This window comes from Lampetra planeri, chromosome 39, assembly GCF_965212315.1.
Source record: "Lampetra planeri chromosome 39, kcLamPlan1.2.h2, whole genome shotgun sequence".
NCBI classification, from domain to species: domain Eukaryota; kingdom Metazoa; phylum Chordata; class Hyperoartia; order Petromyzontiformes; family Petromyzontidae; genus Lampetra; species Lampetra planeri.
In genome coordinates this window covers 7,293-34,005 of record NC_136145.1, presented here as the reverse complement: position 1 = coordinate 34,005, position 26,713 = coordinate 7,293, and the positions used below count along the sequence as shown (strand labels likewise).

The 26,713-nt window shown below is 49.5% G+C and overlaps 1 protein-coding gene and 1 long non-coding RNA gene across 4 annotated transcripts; one reads left to right on the top strand and one right to left on the bottom strand.

Annotated features, from left to right (window-relative positions):
* Window positions 1-6: 6 nt before the first annotated feature.
* On the bottom strand, window positions 7-19,393 carry LOC144731414 (dual specificity protein kinase CLK2-like). 3 transcript variants are annotated; one of them, XM_078612430.1, is made up of 13 exons: window positions 18,975-19,393; window positions 11,419-11,597; window positions 10,143-10,416; window positions 9,183-9,279; window positions 8,784-8,850; window positions 8,267-8,383; window positions 7,468-7,634; window positions 6,517-6,611; window positions 5,938-6,067; window positions 5,414-5,496; window positions 4,743-4,822; window positions 4,101-4,191; window positions 7-2,694 (listed from the first exon to the last, which is right to left on the bottom strand). In XM_078612430.1, exons 1-13 carry the CDS (start codon window positions 18,984-18,986, stop codon window positions 2,497-2,499), a joined length of 1,590 nt encoding a protein of 529 aa, XP_078468556.1. In that variant the 5' UTR covers window positions 18,987-19,393; the 3' UTR covers window positions 7-2,496. The 3 variants fall into 3 exon arrangements, with proteins under 3 accessions (XP_078468556.1, XP_078468559.1, XP_078468557.1); XM_078612433.1 differs by lacking the exons at window positions 9,183-9,279; window positions 11,419-11,597; window positions 18,975-19,393 and having other exon boundaries at window positions 10,143-10,185; XM_078612431.1 differs by lacking the exons at window positions 10,143-10,416; window positions 11,419-11,597; window positions 18,975-19,393 and having other exon boundaries at window positions 9,169-10,136.
* An 82-nt stretch (window positions 19,394-19,475) lies between these two features.
* Window positions 19,476-26,073, top strand: LOC144731416 (uncharacterized). Its single transcript, XR_013587954.1, has 2 exons — window positions 19,476-20,112; window positions 22,566-26,073. It is a non-coding gene; the product is annotated as an uncharacterized LOC144731416 (long non-coding RNA).
* Window positions 26,074-26,713: the final 640 nt, after the last annotated feature.

Below are 26,713 nucleotides of genomic sequence, written 5' to 3'. Positions count from 1 at the left end.
TTCGTGTAAACAGAGCCGCCTTTATTTCTAAAAACGTATTTACACCGTTTCCTAAAAACTGTATACAAATATATTTATATCCGACACTTGCCAAACATCCGGTGCATCCGATTATCAGGTTTGGCTGTGGCGAGAGGCAATATAATGGCCGTCTCTCGCACAGCCACAACCTACCAACGACCCGGGCAGCCATACACAAGCCTCACGCACCTGCACGTATGCACACAGGCATGGAATGGCATAGCCACTCTAAGTAGATTCATAGTGACTACTCAACTCATAATCACCCCCGCCCTTCAAGCTGGGGGCATTTCAGAGTACTTCACTACGTTAGGCGATTGGGGCAGCAGCCATTCACCACGAGATGGTTGTAACATCACCACGGCGCCTGTGCCAGGCTTGGTGGACGCTGAGGCCATGTGGAGTGTGCAAGGCTCTCGCTACTGCCAAGTGAGAGGATAGGCCGAGGCGTTTGTAGGTTGACCGAGACGACTGGCAGATGCACCACCTGTGCTCCCCACTGCCAAGTTACGTTGTCCGCCAAACACGCCGCTCGTTGTTACGAGCGGCGCTCCTCTGCCCGTTGTTATCGGAGGGCGATTGCCTCGAACTGCTGTGGCGTTTCGATTTAAAGCTTTCGTGACTGCAGGGATTTATCTTCTTGGTTCTTTCGGTAAAGTCACGTAGAAGGGAAATAATAAAAATTAAACATAATAAAATTAAATTCTCACGTTTCGGCCACAACACAAGCAGCCGTCCTCGGGTGAAGACAGAGCTGTCTGAAAGACAGCGCTCCAATGAACACGGCTAAGCTTGGAAGCGTATTTTATGCTGGGTGGGAGGAGAAGAGCGCCTAGACAAAGGAGTTTACATATCAACAGAATAATTTAGCATTTAATAAACCGTGTTAATGTGAGAGAATTAGCAGGATGTTAAAGTCAGAAATAAGCATGTAACTGGGAGATTAGCATGTTAATGTGAGGAATTAGCATGTAACTGGTCACGGAAGTGGCTGTGTTAAAGTAAGAGTTTACATATCAACAGAGGCATTTAGTATATTGACGCTAAAGAATCTACCAGTTACATGCTAATTTATGACTTTAACATCCTGCTAATTCTCTCACATTAACACGGTTTATTCAATGAAAAAATATTCTGTTGATATGTAAATTCCTTTGTCAAGGCACTCTTCTCCTCCCACACAGTTTAAAATACGCTGCCAAGCTTAGCCGTGTTCATTGGAGCGCTGTCTTTCAGACAGCTCTGTCTTCACCTGAGGACGGCTGCTTGTGTTGTGGTCGAAACGTCGTGAGAATTGTATTGTTTTATTCGTATTATTTCCCTTCTACGTGACTTTACCGAAAGAACCAAGAAGATGCTGTGGCGTTCTTCACAAGTCTGCTCCACATAAAGAGTGGTAAAAACTGGCGAAGAAAACCTGGAGCTTGGAATTTAGCAATTACCAGGCCCAAAGTGTTACGCAGCTGATAAAAGATGCAACACAACTAATTTGAAAAGGAACCTCCACTGCCAAACCAGGGCTCGTCATAACACTGCTGAGGTATGGGAACTCCTCCACGCTCTTGCCAATTAACTGGTGGAGGGAGATTGGAGGGATAAGGGGATTCCCGTGCGAGGCAGTGGCCGTGGCTCTGCACTTAAAACTTGATACCCATTTCACTTCCATGCCAGCGCAATGAGAAGCCTCTCAGCCACTGAACTGCATGCATCACAGGGCCTCTGCCGAAGAGGCGATGCAGATCCTCAGCTCTTATTCACAACGCACACACGCATGCATGCCGCCAGGCACCAACACCACACACTTAAAAAACACACCAACCTCCAAGGCATACTTATGTACATTACCTTCCACTTGTTTTCGTCAACAAAACATTCAAACTTTGCACGAGTGATACGACCTCAACTTGAGATGAGAGTTTTACATCGAGAAAATATGACCCTCCCCTCACGCTGTGGACCAAGCCCTCTTCGGATTGTTAAAAACACTTCTGATTTATCCAACATCATTTTTTGGGGAGAGCTTTTGTTGTACGAACCAGAACCGCCAAAACAGAGCCCCAATGAACTCCGCAATGAAAACAACGCGACTTGGTGCCGAGCAATTGTTTTAGCGGCAGTCTTCAGAATTGACGGCCAGCACTCCAGCCTTCATTGCTTTGGCACACGTCTTCCTCATCACGGCTTCACCACTCCTCGCGAGTCTTAGTTCTGCAACGACGGCCCCCTACTGGCCGCAGCAGTAGCAGCTGCGGCATTTCTCGCAAGCGCCCCCCCCCCCCCCAGTTCCTGCAGAAAGTCAAGCAAGCTTCGGGGAGAGCCAAGTGAGCTTCGGGGCAGGCAAAGCTGCCGCACCGGCCGTCGGCCGTATCGCGCCGGTGGCAAAGACGAATGCGCGAGCGCGCCGCTGGCTGAAGGACAGGCACGGGAGGCGCCGGCGCGCGGCATTGTCGGGCGACGCTAGCGAGCACGGCTCAGTCACCGGCTGAGGTCGCGTGCGCCGACTCCAGCGCTCAGATCGCACGCGGAGGGAGGGAAGTAGGGATCCATGCCGCTGAAGAAGGGGTGGCGCAGCGCCTGCGCGAGCGTGATGCGTCGGGACGGCTCGTACTCCAGCATGCGCTGCAGCAGGTCCAGCAGCTCCAAGTGCTCCTGGCTGGAGGCCAGCATACAGCGCTGTGCGCACACACACACGGGGATACGGATTCTTCTACAGATAGTCCAGGTGCCAAAAATAGTTGTTTGGAAGAACATAAATTTAAAGACTTGTAGAGAAACACAAATTCACACAAGACACCCAGACTCACAGGGACACAGACTGAGAACGAGCCATAAACTCACAAAGATAGCCACAGACTAACGTAGAGGCCAAAGACACACACAGACTCAGCAAGAGAGCCATACATTGACAGACAGCCACTCGCACAGCAACCCAGACTCGCATCGAGAAGCAGACTCGGCAAGAGCCATAAAAAACTTGCACAGATCCACACACACAAAAACCCAGAAACTCGCACAGGGCTATCGGACTTCACAGATCCACAGGTTCATGCAGACAAACTCATGTAGAGACTCCGACTCAGAGGCCCAACGACTCAAGATAGTCATACATAAGGATTTAAGGAGGTGCATGTTCAGTGGTGCTTGCTTAAAAGCCTCAACAACTCAAAGTGCCTCAACATCCAATCGTAGTTTAAACACGTAGTAGCAGGCTTTCGCGACCAATATAATCCATAAGAGGTTTTTTAGGTTAGATCTCATAAATATAAATGTGTCGTTAAACTCGCCATAGCCAATTAGTAACAAAACTTGCCAATTCATGACTAGTTTAGCACACTGGTGTGTTGGAGAGTGAACCCACAATATTTAAAATTGTAAATTTCAACTATTCCACTGCCCTGCTGAAGTTCAGCCCAGAGGACTCCCTGTGCAGGTGTCCCTTGTTTGGCGCAAGGTGAACCGAGCACCGGCTTGTGAATAGGAATGCATCTGCCAATAGGGGGCAATGCTGCGATTGGATTTTCCAGTGAAGTAATTTGTGAGAAACCATTGTTGGAACATTACATCAGAACGCAAGAACGACTCGATTTAGAACATCACAGGATTTTAAATATCCACGGCGATGCAGAGAGTGAATTATTAACTGTTGAACACCACACGTCCTTTGCTGCAGTGGTGGTCGATAAAGAGCCCGTGACGTCAATCAAATAGAGTCGGCCATTGTGGGCCAGTGTCACGGTCCAAATTTACCAAATGCCCAAAAAATTACACCGCGAATTACTCAATGGGGATCACACATGGGCAACAATCATCGCCCACTATTGGCCGAATAATTACCCCTTGCAGGTCATGTGCCGAGTCAACCTGTGCCACAGAGAGACAACTCCCACTGGAGGTGTCCCTTTCAAATGTTTGTAATAAGATGAGATGAAAGTCACTTAACGCAGGTGAAGCCAAGATGCCCCAGCATAAAGGAGGGCGGGCTCTACCCAAAACATAATTTTCCTTGATGTTGTTGTTACCCTGGTTCGTCTCCTGTGTGTGGGTATATATGTAAAGAACATTCGCCAGCCAGCAGGTACCTTCAGGGGCTTGCAGTTTTGACGCACGAACCTGCCGGCCATGCCATCCTCGTCCCAGTCCAGCCGCCGGCGACGGAAATACTTCTGCTTCCTACACGGAACATTCAGAAGAACGGCAATCACAATCATTACTCTCAGTGGCAGGGTGAGTGGCAACGTCTGCCCACTGCGAGAGGGTAGCTCTATGCTATCAATCATTACTCTCAGTGGCAGTGTGAGTGGCAACGTCTGCCCACTGCGAGAGGGTAGCTCTATGCTATCCACCTCCGAGAGCCATTATATAATACACAGGGGGTTGCGCTGCACTGCGAGTTGCCAAAATGAATACTTTGGCTCAGGATTTGATGCCGCATTGGAAATTAAATATAAAATTAAACATTTTAAAATTGGTAGGATATATTTAAAGAGAGAAGGTGACAATGAATACAGGTAGTGGCATGCAGTACCAGCATCCAGAGCGGCACTGACACAAAGCGTGACGGAGATCGGCTTTTCAAATATTTTTTTATACAAAATGTGGATTTATGTAGCGTTTTACATAATGTGGCCGCATCTCAAGACTAAACAGAAACCATGGGGGCTTATTCATTTTGGGGGAAGAGGCAGTAAGACAGGAGAAAACGGGCTTGAGCCAGCATTCACCTCGTCGCTCTGATCATGTCAGAGGGAATCCGTCCCAGAATCCTCTCCATCATTGCCAAGTGCTCCATATTGTCGTGGGTCTGTCAAGGGGAAAGCAGTGAGCGAGTGAGCGCTGATGATCGTCTCGAGCCCAGACTCACACCCGTCTCATCCATTGTTCAACCACCGCACTACAGGTCACAACAACTCACTCATTCATCCACCTAATCACCCACTAAACTGCTAGTCACAACTCACGAACCTCACACTCTTACTCACCCACCACACTGCAGATTACAACACACTCCCCTACCCACTCACTAACCCACCCACGCACACTCGCTCACTCACCCAACTACTTGCTCACCAATCCATTCTCACTCAACCACCTATTTGTGCAGTTACTCACTCCCCCACCCACACATCATACCACAGGTCCCAACACTTTAACAATCTCGCTTAAATGAAGAAACGCATCACACGCTTTACCCGTTACAACTGAGAATTTTCTGTTTTGTTGCTGGCAGCTTGACATTTTGGGCCTTTGGGCCTGTGGCTCAGCAAGTGTGTTACTCAAACAGCACGCACGCTTTTACACACACGATTCCCGTGAGCTGAATAACGCTCCCCCGCGGACCCGTGCATGAACACTTGCCGATCGCAGCGCCTGTCCAACCTCACAGGTGTCTCACCTGGAACAGTGTGTACCCTGCGTAGTACTCGAAAAAGATGCACCCGAGGCTCCACACGTCGCAAGGGTGCGACCAGCCGAGCTCTGTTGGGGGGGGGGGGGGGGGAGACAATATGGCAGCCAGACCCTTAGCCAATAGCAAAGCGTAATAACAGTCTCTGTTATTATAACAGTACTCTTATCCGCGTGCAGTTTATCTGATTTGTGGATTAAAAGCTAATGTCTTTTCTCTTAAATCCAAATGAACAATCTAAAAAAGTTTTAGGTTGCTATTCCTGGACATGTTTATTACAAGTCACGTGCTTAACCTGAACGTATGTGCTCCAGTTAATCTGAAATCCAAGTGATTGCCTCTACAGTAGTCTTTATAACAGCAGGCAGTTTGATTACTTAGTATTGGCATGGCTCTGCTATCCACTTAGTGGGAGGAGTCTTCTACATGGGGAGTTTCAGGAGCGAGCATCGTGCGCGAGCCTCGGATTTCCCTGGTGAACTCAGTTGTCCACTCCTGCATGGCACACTCACCCAGGATGACCTCGGGCGGGCGGTAGTGGCGCGTCGACACCGTTGTGCTGTGGTACTCGTGGTCGAAGGTCGCGCTGCCGAAATCCACGACCTGCAGGGTCGGGTCCTTCACTGTGCGTTCGTTCCTTCTCTGTTGAAACCACAGCACCACCATCGCACCACCAGTGTCACCAGTGTTACCTCGGTGCCACTGGCGCGTCACCAGCCCACGCGCTAACTTACAGTGTGAGCTCGCATACCCGTGCAGCCATCAGAACCGGTTCTCACCATCAAGTTGCAAGCACCGAATTTTTTTCAATTAAAATGTTATCCTTGGTGAAGGTGGAGATACTTTTCACTGTACCAATGCATAATGTGCAAGTCGTAGATTGCTTTTTTTTGTATATTTGCTGTGGGCGCATGAGTGTTTGTAAATGTATTGTACTCAACCAGACATCAATGACGACTCGAAATAACCTACGCTTTTCATTATCATCGTTGTATTAGTAAATAGGCAAGGAAGGGTGCTTCGATTCATGGATTGAAATCAGGATCACTGGGGGGCGGTGGGCAGGGAGATGGGCGGGCGACCTGACGCACCTTGTAGGAGTTGTACTTCACGTGAAAGTCGGAATTCACAAACAAGATGTTCTCGGGCTTCAGATCGGTGTGCGTCAGCTTGTTGTCGTGCAAAACTGTGATGCGGAGACAAAATAGGGGGACGGCACCATCACCACGGGGTCATTCGCGAGGCAGAACAGCTCCACCACGCACGCCGTCTCCGAGTCGCCGTTCACACCCTCCCCCCCCCCTCAGCAGACGGCACGTCCACCAGCCACTCGGCTACATCAGACCGACAGCCACGCCAATGACGTCCACGCCGCTCTTGTTGATGAATGATCCAGACCTCGCCGATTCACTCCATTCACTCGCTCACCGGTAGTCGGTCGCCTCAGCACGCTCTTATTGCTACGACCAGGTTCACCGTTCCTCCACCCATGCCAGCATTCACATTCACTCATCTAATTCCAAATAAGCTCGGGCATTCACTGTGGAACCATATTCCAATATAACGTCAGCCAGAAGGGTCCTGTAAAGTTTGCACAGCAGGGTGTGATGTTACTATGCATGATCCCAAATTGAGTAATTTGCTGGTAAATTTTCAGCATTGGGATGTTATGGCCAATACCAGATACACTGTTTTATCTATGGGAGGAAACCAGAGAACAGTTTAAGTTTAATGTATTAGGTATAGCCCTGTGAGCCATGCGGCTCTTGACTCGGGTGTGACCGCAACAAACTAAAACATGAACAAAGAACATCTTAAAGAATATACAAACTCCACACATAAAAGTGCCCGAGCCAGAAATCGAACATCTCAATAGAGGGCCTGGGAAATTGTTGACAGATTCTGGCTGCCTTCCCACTTGCCTGTGGTTTCCAGCACCTCCGAACCACTCTCTCCAAGTGTGAAACAACCATGTGGGGCGTTAAAAATTTGTATGTTCAATCAACGGTGGTCGTAGTGGAGGTGGAACTCCGTGTACTCACATTTGACGGCGCGGCACAGCTGGTGGGCCATATGCCGCACTTGATGGAGAGGGAAAGGCAGGTAGAGGTTGTCCCGGAGAAAATCGAAGGTGCTGAGGCCGAGCAGCTGGAAGACGATGCAAATGTGGCCATGGTAGTCGAACCAGTCGTACATCTGCACACACAGCCTGCCATACGAGGACACAGTGGCGTCACGGCGCGCACGCACGATGGCATCTACTGGGCAGGCCCAGTGAAGCGGGGCGACTTCCCTCTACGCTTCCGTGCGCCTTGTGCCGCACAGGGGCTTGCTGCCACTGGGGTCCTCCCTTGGCTAGGTTGCAGCGGGGCAATGGAATAAGTTCAGATGAGATGTGTTAAGCTGGCACCAATGTACGTGCAGGTGCCTACACCGCTCATTGTCAAGACACATCCGGCAACTCGTGTCTTGTCACTCAACATCAGTGGCACCAATTCCTGATCTCGCAATAGCCGTATCGAATTGTAAATGTCACAGGAGAACATGTGTTAAATAAATACATACAATCTGAAGACCTCTTCCCAAAGAGTCTGGCCAGCGTGGAAGAGTAGGCCGAAAAATACCCTCCCAGAGGAGCTCTCCAGAGCCCCCAATAGTGGAGGAGGCTCTCTGCCTGCAGTGGCATGAACAAGGAATTGCAGGGTTGCCTCTTTACCCTTCAAATACAACGCGGGGGGGGGGGGGGCACACTGCTACGCCTCAGCTATCGGGAGTGGACACTCGCACGCAGACAGACGCCAGTGACCGGGGTGCAAACGAGACGGACGCTCTTGTACTCACTGTTTGCCATCGCAATGTTTCTCGTTGATTTTTTCGAGCACGTTGATTTCTAACTTTGCGGCTTCTCTGTATTTGTCCACATTTTTTATAATTTTTACAGCCACCTCAGATTTGCCCCTGTGAACGAGAAAGTTGCCACTTATTATTAAAAAGGAAACGTGAATACAGATGTCACCTGCAAAACTGCATTTGCAACAAGACAAGAATGATTTCTGCTCAAATGGGTGGAGGCAGCGGTTGCAATTCCACATTCTTATGGTGGGTGGGGGGCAAGCGTATCCATGAAGACCACTGTTGATCTTCCCCACAAAGTGGTACTCGTTTAACTTAGTACATAATTTGGACCCCTTCAGAAAAGGGGGGGAAGGGAGCAAGTCAACCCCCACTATGGTGTGAACTTGTGACCTTCCGTTTACTAGCCACTCGCTCTGCCGCTGAGCCACATGGCCACTAAGGCAATTCATGCAGCAGATAAAACGCACAAGATGGGAAGGTACCGGTGTGACGCTGCGCTTACCCGAGGTGGTCGGCACATCGAACAACTTTACCAAAGGTCCCTTCCCCTAAGGTGGAAATAACTTCATCTAAACAGGAAGACAAACACAAAGTCAGTGACAACTGTACGCAAACAAAAAATACTTTTCAATTATGAATTACTGCAAAGGTAAATATTGCCTTTCAGATCTGCACAAGGTGTTTGCTGTGCGAGGTTTACGTTAAACTATATGCTTGTGCGTTTGTGATGCAATGCACCATAACATCAAAACATGTTATCTGAATAATTGGTGCTCGTAAGTAACAGATGATAAGAACGAGAGAGGAAACATGTGAAGAAACACACAAAAATACTATGACAGGTTCTGACAAAAAAAATTTGACACTAGAGAGCGCTAAATGGTTACGGAAGGAGCTGTACATCTCGCTTGCAGCCAGTCGCCGATCCGATAGATTAGGTGGCCGTCTGAGTCATCTTGAACAATCTTGGCCCGCCGCTGATGCCTCTCCTTGCTCCTCTGTGGTCGCCACCCAGTTTCCCGGACCAGCGGTCAAGCGGCACACCGTAAAGACCCGGCCAAATCGCCCGCGGCGGCAGAAGGGGGGCGGCAGCCAAAGTGGCGCGCGCGAGCAGGGTGCCCCGGGGATGTCCGCAAAAACGCGTTTCAACGGCAGCGACGGCAGGTGGTGGGTGGTCGGCAATGGCATTGTGTCGATGCCCGGCAATGCATTTGTGGCACATGGGATGTATAAACGATAGGGATATCGCAAGGGACATGTGAAGATACAGGCACGGCTACAACACGGTCATATGTTCAAACTTACACTTTTTTTTCAAACAGACTTGCGGCAAGTCGACCCGTCAGCGCATGCAGGACAGTACAATAAATTGGCTACCGCTTGCTACTAATAGGCAATCATCTACACTAGCGATAACACACTTACCTGCAACGGGTTTATGAATGTAAACAAGTTAATCTTTGGCACGTAACGCTACACCAAAAAGCACCCCTAAGAGTTAACAAAAAAAATTACAGAAGTTAAAAACAAACTTTTACGAAAATGAATACCTCACACATTAACCCATTACAGAAAACAAAATCAAGAACTTCATCGTAAATTTTACACGCTATCAACTCCCTACCACAGAAAAAACATCACACTTGCAGTTCATACACACAATGCGTACACACGCACGGTAAACAAGGCAAATCATTTCAGAAATTAGTTTAACGATCGACCCTGCCGCTCTCCAAGACCTCACATGGCACGCGAGTTGCCGTTAGCACTACGCGGCGTGGGCAGGCAAACAAACACCAACAGCGCCGCCACCACAGCCGCCACCACAGCCGCCACCACAACCCCTCCCCCCGGTACTCACCGATGCACTCCGGTTCCGCGGCTGCTGCTGCTGCCGCCGCCTCCGCTTCTTTTGACGCCGCTCGTAGCTGTCAGGCGAGCAGCTGCCTTCCCGCGCGTGGCAGCGACGCGAGCGCCGGCGCGAGCGGGTGCGCCGGCGTGAGCGTGAACGCCAGCACCGGCTGCAGCTGGGTCGCTTGCTCCGCTCGCAGCAGAAATCGCCGGCAGCGGCGGCTCGCTCCTCCCTCCGCCTTCTGGGTTCCGGCGCGTCGTACGCGCGACACAACCGCTCCGAGCTGTGGAGACCAATGGCAAAACGACGGCATCAGCTTGTGAAATATAACACTGCTGCTGCTGCTCTGAAGAACACCATTTGAAAAGATATCTGCCTCCCTATATAGCCTCTTCACTCAATCTCCCCCCTGCCCCCCTCTCTTCCAAATCTCTCTGCCCCACCCTCTCTCTCAATGCCACTCTCACTACCTCCCTGTTCCGTGCCAATACCAATGAGATGCGGTTCGCTGGGGGTCGCCGTAATGTTTACTCAACTCTTGCCGTTGCTACACCTTATCAGCCATTGGCTAACGTAGTGCACACCACAGTTCATACAGCACGTACTCTAAACTGTAACAGCTGCAGATACCCATGCAGTGCCAATCCCACCAATCGGCATAAACACCTGCGATCGCCACGGCGCCCCCAGTGTCAACAAGGCCGAAGGTGAGGCTGCACCTTTGTGACAACAGCTCACGGTCTGCCGGCTTATAGCTGTGGAATCATCTCCTCGGCTGCGGCTGCTCATCGTAGGAGCTCATTCAGTCGGTTCCTTGCCGAGTGGTGGCAGAATGCCTGGGACTAAGATCGGACTGCATTACACCTCCACTGCCCGTCTGCCACTCGTTCACATTGGGCACCAGACAAAAAGCTATCCACACCATACGAGCCCAGGCTCAACAGGCCGGAGTGTGGGTCTGGGCGTCTTAGCACCGTGTCATTCCTACTGCGTGTGACTGCTGTGGAGCTGGCCAGCAGACAGCTGCCCATTGTCGAGAACTGTTTCTCACAACAGAAACTGTGGAGAGAGAAGGCCAAGCCAAGGCAATGAAATTGTGATGACTAAGTACCGTAGTTCATTGGCTTGGATATAGACTTTGATAGCAAACATAAGAAACGAGAATAAGCGGTCGCAAATGTCGCACGAGTTTAAATAAAATATTTAAATGGGTTGATACCGGCGGCGCATTCTAGAGAGCGAGCCTGTTGGGGTTAGCGACGCGCAGGAGGCAGCCGGGGCTCACCTGTATGAGAGGCGTGAGCGGGTCTGGTAGCTGTCCCGGTGGCGAGCACGCACTAATCGCTCCTCCGCATCCAGCCGGCGCCGGTTTCTCCGAGAGGGGCTGGAAACCTCAAAGCGGCAGCCGTCTCGTTCGGACGAGCAGCGGCGCCGCTGCTGCTGCTGCTGCTTCGGGCACGGCATCTGGAAACCCCCCCGTTCACCGCACACGGCCAATTACACGTTCATCCTGGGGTTTCACTCCTCAAAAATAACGCAGATTATTCACATACACTACCAGCAGGAGCAATAGATAACCCGCAAGAGCAACGGTCTGTGGCGGATATGGTGGGGGTGCTGAAGCCATCTTCGTAAACAAGACCAACATGGGCACAATGCCAGCAGCCCATCTGTGACAGAAATAGATGGATGATTGCACTGCTGGCACACTCACCAAGAGGCCTCCTTCGAAACGAGAGGTGTGTTCGTTTCTGTCTTTGTTCGTCTGTGGCTGTATATGTAGGTGATTGTGTCTGCGATTGGCTGGGTCATGCAGCCCCCATGCCCAAGCTGCTTGTTTAGTCAGATAGAGGGGGCTAAACGGATGCAGTATGGGCCAGAGAATAGATAGCTGGACCTATGTGGTATAGGAGGATGTGGAGCTGAGTGGACTTGCCAATGACTGAGGTGCCTGGATCAGCCTCCATGGAGGCGGCTTGTGCAGAATGCCACTGAGCAGTTGGAGACGGTCGCCTTCCAACAACAGCGGAGGGCGGAGAAGTGACGCTTACAACAACGAACAGAGCGCTGGGCGACTAAACGCAGCAAGTTGGCACAGTGGGGAGCACAGATGGTGCATCTGCCAGTCACCTCAGTCAACCTATAAACACCTGGGTCTATACTGTGGCTTGGCAACATCAAGAGCTTTGAACACTCCACATGGCCTCAAAGTACACCTAGCCTGGCACAGACGCCGTGGTAATGTTACAACCACTTAGTGGCGAATGGTTGCTGCCGCATTAAATCGCAGCCAATCAATCCATGGCACCTGGGTTGGTCCCGTGACCTCCTGCCAGTGAGCCGTCGACACTTCAAGAGGCCTCCGAGAGCCATGGTGACAGCACCACCACTCAGTGGTGAATGGCGGCTGTTGTTATTGTGAATGTCTGTGTGCCAATAAGCAAAGAAAGTATTGACATGGGAGCAAACCCAACTGCTCATCTGTGACGTAAATAGATGGGAGCCCTACTGCTTGTGGCACAGGGACTGAACCGTCAGGCCGGGAGAGAGTAGATAAAGATTCACATCGCGATGCGTTCGTACACGTTCAGTCACGAGCACTATTTTTCAAAAAGGAACAGTTTGTTTGATAACCACAACCCCTATGTTACTTGGCAACATCATGTAGTTCTGCACATTACGCAACCTTAGCCAAAATTGAAAATCATCATAACACATTTGGGGGGTGTCAAGTTGAAGACAATTCTGTAGTTTACATTTAAATTGATTATTTTTTTAACAAGGCAATGATTTGACCAGTACACAAAATTGTATACATCGTAACCATCACAGCACGACTGCGGAGCAAAGCCAAAAAATTCCGGCAATCAGAAATAAATTGTAATAGCCAAGTGTAACACGTTGCTTGAATTGAGCAAAGTTCTTGTCAGGGCTTTGATAGAGACAATGGCAGGGATTTCCAAAGTGGAACAGTGCAGACATGCAGGAAGAGCAGTATTGTGACCTTCGGTGTGGTGGGCGAGTCGGCGGGTGAACTCGTGGTTGGGCGAGCGGGCGAGTGAGTGAATGGGTGCAAGTGGGCCAGTAACTTTGTGAGTGGGCGTGAGCATGGCCTGCAGTTTGGCGATTGATGACGGGAGCTGATGATAACGAGCGTGATGTTGGCGCGCTGATAACTGCGAGTTGTAACGGAGACGATGTTTACGTTGATGAATGTGACGTGTACAAGTGTACGAATATGAAGATTTACATTCAATACGATGTTCGTAACGGTGTTAACGTCGTTAAGTAAAATGGCTGCTATGTTGTTTACAACACCGACGTTAATGTTTGAGTTATGGGATGATTTACGGATACCATTTACATAGGGAAGCAATGTTGAATCTCAAGCCTTTCAGGATGGCTCTGCCACAATGAACACTACTACTGCGACTACACATAACACAAATGAGGCCCAAGCTGGAATCCTGCTGCTGTCACACAAATCTGGAAATATGAGCTGGAGCACCCAGTTCCTAAACCAGCAGTCAAGGGTGGAGGGAGTGATCACAGTATGTAACACAATTGTTGTGCCTGGGTACTCGGTGTGATTTTTTAATTGCTTATGCCTAAAAAGTATAGAAAATGGCAATTATTCCCCACAAACTTTGCTTTTGTGACCAGGACTTTATGTGAACGAAAGACACTAATATACACCACGTTTTCTCATTGAAAATAGGAACATTTCAAAACCCCTCCCTCAAGCTCTTCACACAATGATATCCTTACTCAATTCAAGAAACTTTAAAAGTGATGTCTGTTGTCTCCGTGTGTGTGTGTAGTCTGTGTGTGTGTAGTCTGTGTGTGTGTAGTCTGTGTGTGTGTGTAGTCTGTGTGTGTGTAGTCGTCTGTGTAGTCTGTGTGTGTGTGTGGTCTGTGTGTGTGTGTGGTCTGTGTGTGTGTGTGGTCTGTGTGTGTGTGTAGTCTTTGTGTGTGTGTAGTCTTTGTGTGTGTGTAGTCGTTGTGTGTGTAGTCGTGTGTGTGTAGTCGTGTGTGTGTGTGTGTAGTCGTCTGTGTGTGTGTGTAGTCGTCTGTGTGCGTAGTCGTCTGTGTGCGTAGTCGTTGTGTGTGTAGTCGTTGTGTGTGTAGTCGTGTGTGTGTAGTCGTGTGTGTGTGTGGTCGTCTGTGTGTGTGTGTAGTCGTGTGTGTGTGTAGTCTGTGTGTGTGTAGTATCTCTGCGTGTGTGTAGTATCTCTGCGTGTGTGTAGTATCTCTGCGTGTGTGTAGTATCTCTGCGTGTGTGTAGTATCTCTGTGTGTGTGTAGTATCTCTGTGTGTGTGTAGTATCTCTGCGTGTGTGTAGTATCTCTGTGTGTGTGTGTAGTCTGTGTGTGTAGTCTCTGTGTGTGTGTAGTCGTCTGTGTGTGTGTGTGTAGTCGTCCGTGTGTGTAGTCGTCTGTGTGTGTAGTCGTCTGTGTGTGTAGTCGTCTGTGTGTGTAGTCGTCCGTGTGTGTGTGTAGTCGTCCGTGTGTGTAGTCGTCCGTGTGTGTGTGTGTAGTCGTCCGTGTGTGTGTGTAGTCGTCTGTGTGTGTGTAGTCGTGTGTGTAGTATCTCTGCGTGTGTGTAGTCTGTGTGTGTAGTATCTCTGCGTGTGTGTAGTATCTCTGCGTGTGTGTAGTATCTCTGCGTGTGTGTAGTATCTCTGTGTGTGTGTAGTATCTCTGTGTGTGTGCAGTCTGTGTGTGCAGTCTGTGTGTGTGTAGTCGTCTGTGTGTAGTCGTCTGTGTGTAGTCGTCTGTGTGTGTGTGTAGTCGTCTGTGTGTGTAGTCGTCTGTGTGTGTGTAGCCGTCTGTGTGTGTGTGTAGTCGTCTGTGTGTGTGTAGTCGTCTGTGTGTGTGTAGTCGTCTGTGTGTGTGTAGTCGTCTGTGTGTGTGTAGTATCTGTGTGTGTGTAGTATCTGTGTGTGTAGTCTGTGTGTGTGTGTAGTATGTGTGTGTGTGTAGTCTTCTGTGTGTGTGTAGTCTTCTGTGTGTGTGTAGTCGTCTGTGTGTGTGTAGTATCTCTGCGTGTGTGTAGTCTGTGTGTGTAGTATCTCTGTGTGTGTGTAGTATCCCTGCGTGTGTGTAGTCTGTGTGTGTAGTATATCTGTGTGTGTGTAGTATATCTGTGTGTGTGTGTAGTCTGTGTGTGTGTGCAGTCTGTGTGTGTGTGCAGTATGTGTGTGTGTGCCGTCTGTGTGTGTGTGTAGTGTGTGTGTAGTCTGTGTGTGTGTAGTATCTCTGTGTGTGTGTAGTATCTCTGTGTGTAGTCTGTGTGTGTGTGTGTAGTCTGTGTGTGTGTGTGTGTAGTCTGTGTGTGTGTGTGTAGTGTGTGTGTAGTGTGTGTGTGTAGTGTGTGTGTAGTGTCTCTGCGTGTGTGTGTAGTGTGTGTGTAGTCTTTGTGTGTGTAGTCGTCTGTGTGTGTAGTCGTTGTGTGTGTAGTCGTGTGTGTGTGTGTAGTCGTCTGTGTGTGTGTGTAGTCGTCTGTGTGTGTGTGTAGTCGTCTGTGTGTGTGTGTAGCCGTCTGTGTGTGTGTGTAGCCGTCTGTGTGTGTGTGTAGCCGTCTGTGTGTGTGTGTAGCCGTCTGTGTGTGTGTGTAGCCGTCTGTGTGTGTGTAGTCGTCTGTGTGTGTGTAGTCGTCTGTGTGTGTGTAGTCGTCTGTGTGTGTGTAGTCGTCTGTGTGTGTGTAGTCGTCTGTGTGTGTGTAGTCGTCTGTGTGTGTGTAGTCGTCTGTGTGTGTGTAGTCGTCTGTGTGTGTGTAGTCGTCTGTGTGTGTGTAGTCGTCTGTGTGTGTGTAGTCGTCTGTGTGTGTGTAGTCGTCTGTGTGTGTGTAGTCGTCTGTGTGTGTGTAGTCGTCTGTGTGTAGTCGTCTGTGTGTGTGTAGTCGTCTGTGTGTGTGTAGTCGTCTGTGTGTGTGTAGTCGTCTGTTGTGTGTATAGTCGTCTGTGTGTGTGTAGTATCTGTGTGTGTAGTCTGTGTGTGTGTGTAGTCTGTGTGTGTGTGTAGTCTGTGTGTGTGTGTAGTCTTCTGTGTGTGTGTAGTCGTCTGTGTGTGTGTAGTCTGTGTGTGTAGTATCTCTGTGTGTGTGTGTAGTATCCCTGCGTGTGTGTAGTCTGTGTGTGTAGTATATCTGTGTGTGTGTAGTATATCTGTGTGTGTGTGTAGTGTGTGTGTAGTCTGTGTGTGTGTAGTATCTCTGTGTGTGTGTGTAGTCTGTGTGTGTGTGTAGTCTGTGTGTGTGTGTGTGTAGTGTGTGTAGTGTGTGTGTGTAGTGTGTGTAGTATCTCTGCGTGTGTGTGTAGTGTGTGTGTGTAGTCTTTGTGTGTGTAGTCGTCTGTGTGTGTAGTCGTCTGTGTGTGTAGTCGTCTGTGTGTGTAGTCGTGTGTGTGTGTGTAGTCGTCTGTGTGTGTGTGTAGTCGTCTGTGTGTGTGTGTAGTCGTCTGTGTGTGTGTGTAGTCGTCTGTGTGTGTGTGTAGTCGTCTGTGTGTGTGTGTAGTCGTCTGTGTGTGTGTGTGTGTAGTCGTCTGTGTGCGTAGTAGTCTGTGTGCGTAGTCGTCTGTGTGCGTAGTCGTCTGTGTGCGTAGTCGTCTGTGTGCGTAGTCGTGTGTGTGTGTAGTCGTCTGTGTGCGTAGTCGTGTGTGTGTGTGTAGTCGTCTGTGTGTGTGTGTAGTCGTCTGTGTGCGTATTAGTCTGTGTGCGTAGTCGTCTGTGTGCGTAGTCGTCTGTGTGCGTAGTCGTCTGTGTGCGTAGTCGTCTGTGTGCGTAGTCGTTGTGTGCGTAGTCGTGTGTGTGTAGTCGTCTGTGTGTGTGTAGTCGTCTGTGTGTGTAGTCGTCTGTGTGTGTAGTCGTCTGTGTGTGTAGTCGTCTGTGTGTGTAGTCTGTGTGTGTAGTCTGTGTGTGTGTGGTCTGTGTGTGTGTGTAGTCTGTGTGTGTGTAGTCGTCCGTGTGTGTGTGTAGTCGTCCGTGTGTGTGTGTAGTCGTCCGTGTGTGTGTGTAGTCGTCCGTGTGTGTAGTCGTCCGTGTGTGTAGTCGTCCGTGTGTGTGTGTAGTCGTGTGTGTAGTATCTCTGCGTGTGTGTAGTCTGTGTGTGTAGTATCTCTGTGTGTGTGTAGTATCTCTGCGTGTGTGTAGTCTGTGTGTGTGTAGTATCTCTGTGTGTGTGTGCAGTCTGTGTGTGTGTGCAGTCGTCTGTGTGTGTGTGTAGCCGTCTGTGTGTGTGTGTAGCCGTCTGTGTGTGTGTGTGTAGCCGTCTGTGTGTGTAGCAGTCTGTGTGTGTAGTCGTCTGTGTGTGTAGCCGTCTGTGTGTGTGTGTAGCCGTCTGTGTGTGTGTGTAGTCGTCTGTGTGTGTGTGTAGTCGTCTGTGTGTGTGTAGTCGTCTGTGTGTGTAGTCGTCTGTGTGTGTGTAGTCGTCTGTGTGTGTGTAGTCGTCTGTGTGTGTGTAGTCGTCTGTGTGTGTGTAGTCGTCTGTGTGTGTGTAGTCATCTGTGTGTGTGTAGTCTGTGTGTGTGTGTAGTCTGTGTGTGTGTGTAGTCTGTGTGTGTGTGTAGTCTGTGTGTGTGTGTAGTCTGTGTGTGTGTAGTCTGTGTGTGTGTAGAGTCTGTGTGTGTGTGTAGTCTGTGTGTGTGTGCCGTCTGTGTGTGTGTAGTGTGTGTGTAGTCTGTGTGTGTGTAGTATCTCTGTGTGTGTAGTATCTCTGTGTGTGTAGTATCTCTGTGTGTGTGTGTAGTCTGTGTGTGTGTAGTGTGTGTGTAGTATCTCTGCGTGTGTGTGTAGTGTGTGTAGTGTGTGTAGTGTGTGTGTGTAGTGTGTGTGTGTGTAGTGTGTGTGTAGTGTGTGTGTAGTCTGTGTGTGTGTAGTCTGTGTGTGTGTAGTCTGTGTGTGTGTGTAGTCTGTGTGTGTAGTCTGTGTGTGTGTGTAGTCTGTGTGTGTGTGTAGTCTGTGTGTGTGTGTAGTGTGTGTGTAGTGTGTAGTGTGTGTGTGTAGTCTGTGTGTGTGTGTAGTCTGTGTGTGTGTGTGTAGTCTGTGTGTGTGTGTAGTCTGTGTAGTCTGTGTGTGTGTGTAGTCTGTGTGTGTGTGTAGTCTGTGTGTGTGTGTAGTCTGTGTGTGTGTAGTCTGTGTGTGTGTGTAGTCTGCGTGTGTAGTATCTCTGTGTGTGTGTGTAGTATCTCTGTGTGTGTGTAGTATCTCTGTGTGTGTGTAGTATCTCTGTGTGTGTGTAGTCTGTGTGTGTGTAGTCTGTGTGTGTGTAGTCTGTGTGTGTGTGTAGTCTGTGTGTGTGTGTAGTCTGTGTGTGTGTGTAGTCTGTGTGTGTGTGTAGTCTGTGTGTGTGTAGTCTGTGTGTGTGTGTAGTCTGTGTGTGAGGGTACTGGAGCGGTGGCGCAGTGGTTTGGTTACTGCGAAACTAACCCCGACCACCACCTCAGCGACGGGGGAGGGTTACATCTGACCCGGCTTCACCACCCACCACCACCACCGCGCTACAAACAGCGGGAGGCACTTCTACGAGGAGCACGATACTCGCTCATGAGCAGCAGCAGCCACGACCCATCCGCTGCTGGATGACGACGAGAACGTCAAGGCCGCGCCTTACCGAAGTTGCCCCGACGATCGCGACGATGTTTGTTGCACTGAAAACAGTGCGGCAAAATCTCCACACAACAACAACAACAGCAGCAGCAACAACAACAACAGCAGCAGCGAGCGCCGGCGCAAGGCGAAGAAGCCGCGGCCCCGCGGCAGAAGCGGCGCCGAGGCGCGCGCGGTCGCATTTCAGGGCCCCGCGTCACCGCCACCAGCGAAGGAGAGAGCCTCTCGCTCGTCTCACCGTGTCTGCCATCGTCACCGTCTCTCCACGTGTCTCTCCCCGCGGCTCTCTCCGTGTCTCCACGTGTCTCTCCCCGTGTCTCTTCTTCCCGAGTCGCTTGCCTCTGAGGGCCGCTGGTCTCCTCTGCTCGAAATGGCGGCGGCGGCTTCGCACCACAATGCGACCAAACCACTCCCTGTGGGGACTCCCACTCTCTATTCCTGTCACCAGCAGCACATTTTATAATCCCTCGTCTCAAGTACTTTATGTAGTTTTATTTTATTTACTAACATGCGGAATTACTTGATGCCATTTAGTAAAAATCCGGGTTAAAGGAGTTTGAGTTGCTATTAAATGCCGCCCACCCCCCACTCGCGCACGGGATCGGTGTTGGTAGAGTCCGCACGATGTTCCGCGTCACACCCCGGGCGAGTGACGTCGCGATTCGATTCCAACACGAACATCCGCCCTCATGAGAATCGATTTGTTATATTACACTAGTAATCGATTCTCGCTCTACGATCTATTCCCGATTTCCTGTGCAGTTTTCGAAATAATCAATAGGCGGACAATTCCCCTCCTTGATTTTAAGCTTTCGTGACTGCAGGAATTACCAGAGGTGGGACAAAGTCATTGTTATGCAAGTCCAAGTCGAGTCGCAAGTCATCAAATTCATGACTCGAGTCTGACTCGAGTCCAAGTCACATGACTCGAGTCCACATCTCATAGGTGGGACAAAGTCATTGTTATGCAAGTCCAAGTCGAGTCGCAAGTCATCAAATTCATGACTCGAGTCTGACTCGAGTCCAAGTCACATGACTCGAGTCCACACCTCTGGGAATTACTATTTGGTTCTTTCGGTAAAGTCACGTAGGTAGAAAATAAATTTAATAATAAAGTACGACGTTTCGATTGCAACACAAGCAGTCGTCATCAGGTAGAACTACATTTGAGAGATAAAACAACAACCGCCATTCGCCACTAAGTGGCGGTGACGTCACCACGACGCTTGTGCCAGGCCATGTGCACCCTGAGGCCACGTGAAGTGTCGAACGCCCGCTGGCAGGAGGTCACGGGGCAGACCCAGGTGCCACGGGTCGACTGACCGAGATGACCGAGATGACTGAGATGACTTGCCCACAACAACAATAACAACAAGGTGAGGGCTCGTCAACAGCGTGGCGGTGTTCACTCTAGACGCGTGGCAGTGTTCACTCTAGACGCGTGGCGGTGTTCACTCTAGATGCGTGGCGGAGTTCACTCTAGACACGTGGTGGTGTTCACTCTAGACACGTGATGGTGTTCACTCTAGACGTGTGGCGGAGTTCACTCTAGACACGTGGCGGAGTTCACTCTAGACACGTGGCGGAGTTCACTCTAGACACGTGGCGGAGTTCACTCTGGACGTGTGGCGGTGTTCACTCAAGACACGTGGCGGTGTTCACTCAAGACACGTGGCGATGTTCACTCTAGACGCGTGGCGGTGTTCACTCAAGACACGTGGCGGAGTTCACTCTGGACGTGTGGCGGTGTTCACTCTAGACGCGTGGCGGTGTTCGCTCTAGACGTGTGGCGGTGTTCGCTCTAGACGCGTGGTGGAGTTCACTCTAGACGCGTGGCGGTGTTCACTCTAGACGCGTGGCGGTGTTCACTCTAGACGTGTGGCGGAGTTCACTCTAGACGCGTGGCGGAGTTCACTCTAGACGCGTGGCGGAGTTCACTCTAGACGCGTGGCGGAGTTCACTCTAGACGCGTGGCGGTGTTCACTCTAGACGCGTAGCGGTGTTCACTCAAGACGCGTGGCGGTGTTCACTCAAGACGCGTGGCGGAGTTCACTCTAGACGCGTGGCGGTGTTCACTCTAGACGCGTGGCGGTGTTCACTCTAGACGCGTGGCGGTGTTCACTCTAGACGCGTGGCGGTGTTCACTCTCTACATGTGGAGGGGAAACCCGGGGATCGGGAAGGAAATCCACACGACCACGCGGAGAGAGAGACACGCAGTCTCGGCTGTGTTGATTGATCCTCAATGAATTACTTGGTGGAGTGAGGAAGCATTAATACTGAGCAGGTGAAGGTGCCAGGCGTGGGTCTGGACACACCACCACCTGTGAACCATACCAGTGTGTGACAGTGGTGGAGCCAGTGGGGGTGGGGTGGCACGTGCCCCCCCCCCCCAACGATCCGATAGAAATCCCTAATTTCGATAGGATCATTGGGGTTTATTAATAACTAGCTTCACTACCCGGCTTTGCCCGGGACTTGGATTCTTGTCTTGGATTAATTTAATATTTCCTCATAATTCAATGAAAAACCCTGAAAAATTGATGCTTGCAAGAAGGAAGCCGAAACACTTCAATTTACCTAAATCGGATGTTTTCACTCAAGGAAATTCAACCTGAACCCACTGCTACGTCAGGTCGATGTTTGCCACTCGGGAAGGGAATGACGTGGCGTTCGCTTAGAAATTCCAGACAGCATAAGCTGTGAAAATTTCATGACGCCAGAGCTCAGCGTTGGAGAGTTTTTGCTGATTCACACAAACAAACAGGTGTAAGTTCTGCTATATATTTAAGATGGCAGTTGTACCCGTTCTTCACACGGATTTTTATTGAAACTCCGAGAAGCCATTGACTTAATCGGCCAGGAGCGAAGCGCCACCTAAAATCTCCCGGCACGCTGTGAGCAGCTATAGAAGTACGGTGCGCGAAGAGCCATGTGGTAGGGGGGTAAGCATTGCAGAGCGCTTAGCTCAGGTGTGATGCGGGTTGATGCCACATACGTCATGGTCATTCCCCCCCCCCCCCCCCCAAATACAAAAGTCTATTTTTCTTTCCTGAAGGCATCAACACGTTCAGCGAGCGCGATGACGATCACACGCGTCGAATGAAAAGCAAGGGACAAGTCCTTTCTTATTAACAACTCCTTTCTCACTAACAACTCCTTACTTACTAACAACTCCTGTAATTTTTCATTGCTGGAGGGGTTCCCCCCCCTTCCTGAAAATCCTGGCTCCACCTCTGAGTGTGTAACAGTGTCAAGTTTGTATTTGCAGTAAAGTCTATTAACTCTATTGAGCACAGAGGTTATATCAAAACGGTAGTTTATTTTATTTTTCCTCTGGAACTCTTTGTAAGAATGGAGTCAGGAAGTGATCACTGCACACACGTGCAGCAGCTGAAGTCGGAACTGCTCATCCCGGCAATCAAGGACATCTGTGCCTGGCTTCACACCTCTAAGTTGCAATTGAACATTAATTTATGCATTTGTGCAGAACACAAATAGTATTATTTTCAACACCCTTTGCTATGTCAGCTGAATTTAGCTTTCATAAACATTTATTTTGAAGCCAGACAGTTGAAATTGTGTGCTGAGTTTTGGGTTAACGTTCATTTTGAAGATACGAGGGCTTCCAGGCATGTTTATGACCATTTATCCTCTCATTGTGTGCCATAACAGCCCGTGTGATGAATTTGGGACACTTTTTTTTACTATATCATAAATATATGAATAACTATAGACGTGTAAGTCACGTGTGACTGTGTATATGCATTCCTCGGTGCCTCGATACTGACGTGTAGATGGTGTGGGTATTCTTTTTTGTCTGTCTGCAGCTGTCGCTGCCTCTGCAGAATTGGTCTCATGGAGCAAAGGCAGTCGGCGTGGCTCGGTGCAAAAAGGCATCAATGCGACCGGTGTGCATACAGCACGGATTGTCCTGCACATTTGACACGGCACCAGAGAACTCGCACAGGAGAGAAACCCTTCAAGTGCAGTGTGTGTGGGAAGGTGTTTGCACTTTCATCTACTATTGTAACACACCAGAGAATACACACGGGAGAAAAACCCTTCAAGTGCAGTGTGTGTGGGAAGGCGTTTGCACGTTCATCAAATCTTCAAATACACCAGAGAACACACAAGCATCAGAAGATCCACTAGCAGTGGAGTGTGAAATCAGCTTGTGAAAGTCAGTGCCGCAATGAGCCCATCCCTCATCAAACAAGAACCGGATGACAATCCCAGCTTGGACACTTTTAAAGGTAACAAGGTGAAATATGAAGAGGTGAAGGTGAAATGTGAAGAGGTGATGGTGAAGAGCGAAGAAGTGAAGGTAAAATGTGAAAATGAAGATTAAATTCCAAAATCGGACTTTCACATTGATGGAGGCAACGTGAAGCAGGAGAAGAATTCTGACTGTGAGGCAGAGCGAGGCAACTCCCAGCAGTTTGTGGAAGTGGAGGTGTGGGTGGACTTCCTCCGAGACAATACAAAGTCAATTGGAGACACGGTAGATGTGTAAGCCTGAGACGATGTCGCTCCAGTAGATGCACCTTTGTCACAGGCTTTTAATGACAAGAATGTGAAGTTGAACACTCAATTCCTAGGTTCAACCTGCAGGGTAAGAGCGGCCAGTCTTTGTGAACCTGTGTGTTGGGTAGATCTCTAACCAGGAGCGAATGCCAATAAGCTCCCAAGCATTCACTGTTATCAATTGCATTTATATTGTCCTTGCTTAATTGCCTCGGCAATTCGGAGTTTTGCATCGTATCTCGTCTCAAACACTCGAAGAGCATCCCCAAGTAGCAGCTGCCCCTGTGTGGCACAAGGTGGTGGCCCTTTACCGGCCTGCATGTGGACAAGAGCCTGTCAGTAGGGGGCGATGGTTGATGTGGCATCTCAGTTGTGGAGTTTGTAGGTAATGTTTAGAATTTGCTAAATTTTTACCCAGATGCCAGCATGCAATGGTCGACTCGTTTTGAATGGTGCATTAGTATGTTGTACATGCATAGACGGTGCGTGTTTTTTTAATTAGCTTCTAGTTTATAGGATGTAACCTGATGCAGTATATTTCAGTGCAGTAATTCAATTTTGTTCATATGCCTGTCAATAAGTTACAATGAATACTTGTCTGATTGTGTGCGTACATGCAACCTTTTGTCTATGAGGGTCAAACATTGAATAAGTGATGTTAGGACACAATGTGTGTTTTGCAAGTAACCTGTACAGATAACTCAGGTGAGACTCATTGTTCTTGTGATACAGGTAAAAGGGTATTTTTGTGTTTTCAGGAAGCATCTTTCTCTGGAGCAACTCATTGTCTTTGAAATAGGGAGCACACTCGGATCATTCATCAATTACAAGGCATACCACCCAAAAGTTACACGTAGAGGAGATACATTCTCAACAACACGAATTATAATTTTGTATTACGTGTTGACGTAGATTTTGTCGAATTAGGACGAGAAATGGCCCTTGCCGATCAACGTCTGGATGTTCACAACCATGGGTTGAAGCAAGCCTGACTGCCTGCGGTGCCCCTCACAACCATTTACGGCCTTGGCCAGGAAAGTCACGAAAAAATTGCACACGGACGCATCCACGCAAGCACCCGATGCTCCGTTTTGAAGTTTTAAAATGAAACAACTTTGAATTGTATTATGTTTTGAATTGTGTTTCTTCAATACAATTTTACATCTGGAAGACTTAATTGAAAACGACATTTCGTGTGAATTTTCTCTCGTCGTTAAGTAGGTGGCCTTGCCGGGGATTCGGTTCGATGCGGACTTTCACCTGGTTGGGATCGCGGGATTGAGATGAGGCGACACAGAGCTGGCCGTGCGAGAAGACCGCCGTCTGCAGATCGATTCCAACGTGATCGAACGTCTGTCCCTGTGCCTCCGTCGTTCATGCAGGGGGCGCGTAGGGTTATAGCGCCCCCTGCATGAAAACGACGGAAAGTGCAGCATTCATCACAGATTAATTCTAGATTTGAAGCTTTCGTGACTGCAAGGATTCATATTCTTAGTTCTTTCTGTAAAGTCACGTAGGTAAAAAATGAAATCAAAATGAATAATTTTAAGAAAGAACTAAGAATACAGATAGATCAAGTTGTGCGCTTATATAAAAGAGCATCGCCAGTGGGTTTTCAAAGTACCTTCGTCTTACAGAAATCAATTTCGAGTGAGCCCACCGCATTACAACAATGCTCAGCTGTAGCTCACGTGACTTCTGCCGCGACAATGTCTGGATGTTTTCGCCTGAGGACGACCGCTCGTGTTGCGATCCAAACGTCGTGATTTATTTATTATTTTACTTGTTCTACCTACGTGACTTTACCGAAAGAACCAAAGAGTACGAAAGACGTCTTGTCTGCTGATCTTGTTCATATCCGTGTACATCGATATCCCACATTGATTACACTACACACCACACACAATGAAATAAATAGAAACGAGAACGACTTCCGGGGATGGGCAAAGATCGAGGAATCTCTTTCAATGGAGCGAGTTCAGTGAGTTCGATTCAACATCTCTCTGTCCGTCTGTGTCTCTGTTCGCCTCTGTGTCTCTCTCTCTCTGCCTGTCTCTGTCTATGTCGTCTCTGTGTCTCTGTGTTCCTCTTGTCTGTGTCTGTCCGCCTGTCTTGTCTGTGTGTGTCTGTCTATCAGCGTCTGTCCAACCGCAGTCAACGACTGTCAGTACCAGCAGTCGCCCGTTCAACTCCCAAGGCTACACGCCACACAAACTTGCTCCCAACACACAAAGACAACGATCCCCCGTACAGACTGCAGGGGCAAGTGCTGTTAGCGAGCACCTATTAAGGGTGGGACGGCACACGAGGGGGTGGGTGGCCAGCACCACGCCCGGCCGCCTTTGTCTCCCCAGTGGCGATGTTGACACACCGCACCGGGTACTCGTTTGAGGCTGAGTCGACGTAGGGGAGGCTCAGGACCGGTTCAGAAAGTCGTCACTGGCGGTGTTGGCCACGAGCGGGAATGGAACTCGGCTGGTCGGTGCGGAGCGCAGCGCTCACCACGACACTGCCGCTCCACTGTTGTCAACAAACTTGAACTCTGACCCCGCTCTCTGACGTCGCCGCTCAGCGTGACCTCATCGACGTCAAACGTCAGGGGGAGGTGTGCTTCGCTAGTGACGTCATGTCACCAAGGTATTCGCCCACCTCCTGACGTCACTTCCGCTCGGCCGCAACCGATATCTTCCATTCTAGATTTGAAGCTTTCGTGACTGCAAGGAATCATCTTCTTAGGTTTTTTCCGGTAAAGTCACGTAGAAAGTAAAATAAAATAAAAACAAAAATCACGACGTTTCGGAGGCAACACAAGTCTCCGTCATCAGGTGGGACCGTCACAGCCAGATTAGCTGTATCAAGTGAGGCAATGATTCAAGATGTAATCCCTTAAAAGCGAGTTGAGGGGGGAGGGAGAGGGAGGGGGGAGCTCATCAGACTATGGTAGCCAATGAAAGGAACGTATCGGGAGGGAGGGGGGGCGAGGCCAAAAGGGTGGGCGATGGACGTGGAAGCGCTTGTGCCCAAGCGGCCAATTACTGCACACGCCAACACAATGGAGCGATTGTGCGCAAGCGGCCAGCCACTGCACCCGCCAACACAATGGGCAGAGAGGAGGAGGGGGAGGTCTAATACACATGATAGACAAAAGAACGAAAATGATGATGGGTACAAACTTAGGGGGAGCTCATCAGACTATGGTAGCCAATGAATGGAACGTATCGGGAGGGAGGGGGGGGGGGGGGCCAAAGGGTGGGCGACGGACGTGGAAGCGCTTGTGCGCAAGCGGCCAATTACTGCACACGCCAACACAATGGAGAGAGAGGGGGAGGGGGGGGTCTGATACACATGATAGACAAAAGAACGAAAATGCCTATGTTTATACCAATGCTGGCTGAACAATGAAGAGAGTACTGTTAAAATAACTGGGGATGTTAACACTCGGTAAAGTACA

Excerpts from the sequence above, each read along its gene's own strand:
- LOC144731414 (XM_078612430.1), bottom strand. Across the intron at positions 9,280-10,142 it reads CGCGGAACCGGAGTGCATCG|AGGAGCAAGGAGAGGCATCA; the intron begins GTGAGTACCGGG and ends TGGCGACCACAG. Across the intron at positions 5,497-5,937 it reads CCCGCCCGAGGTCATCCTGG|AGCTCGGCTGGTCGCACCCT; the intron begins GTGAGTGTGCCA and ends CCCCCCCAACAG.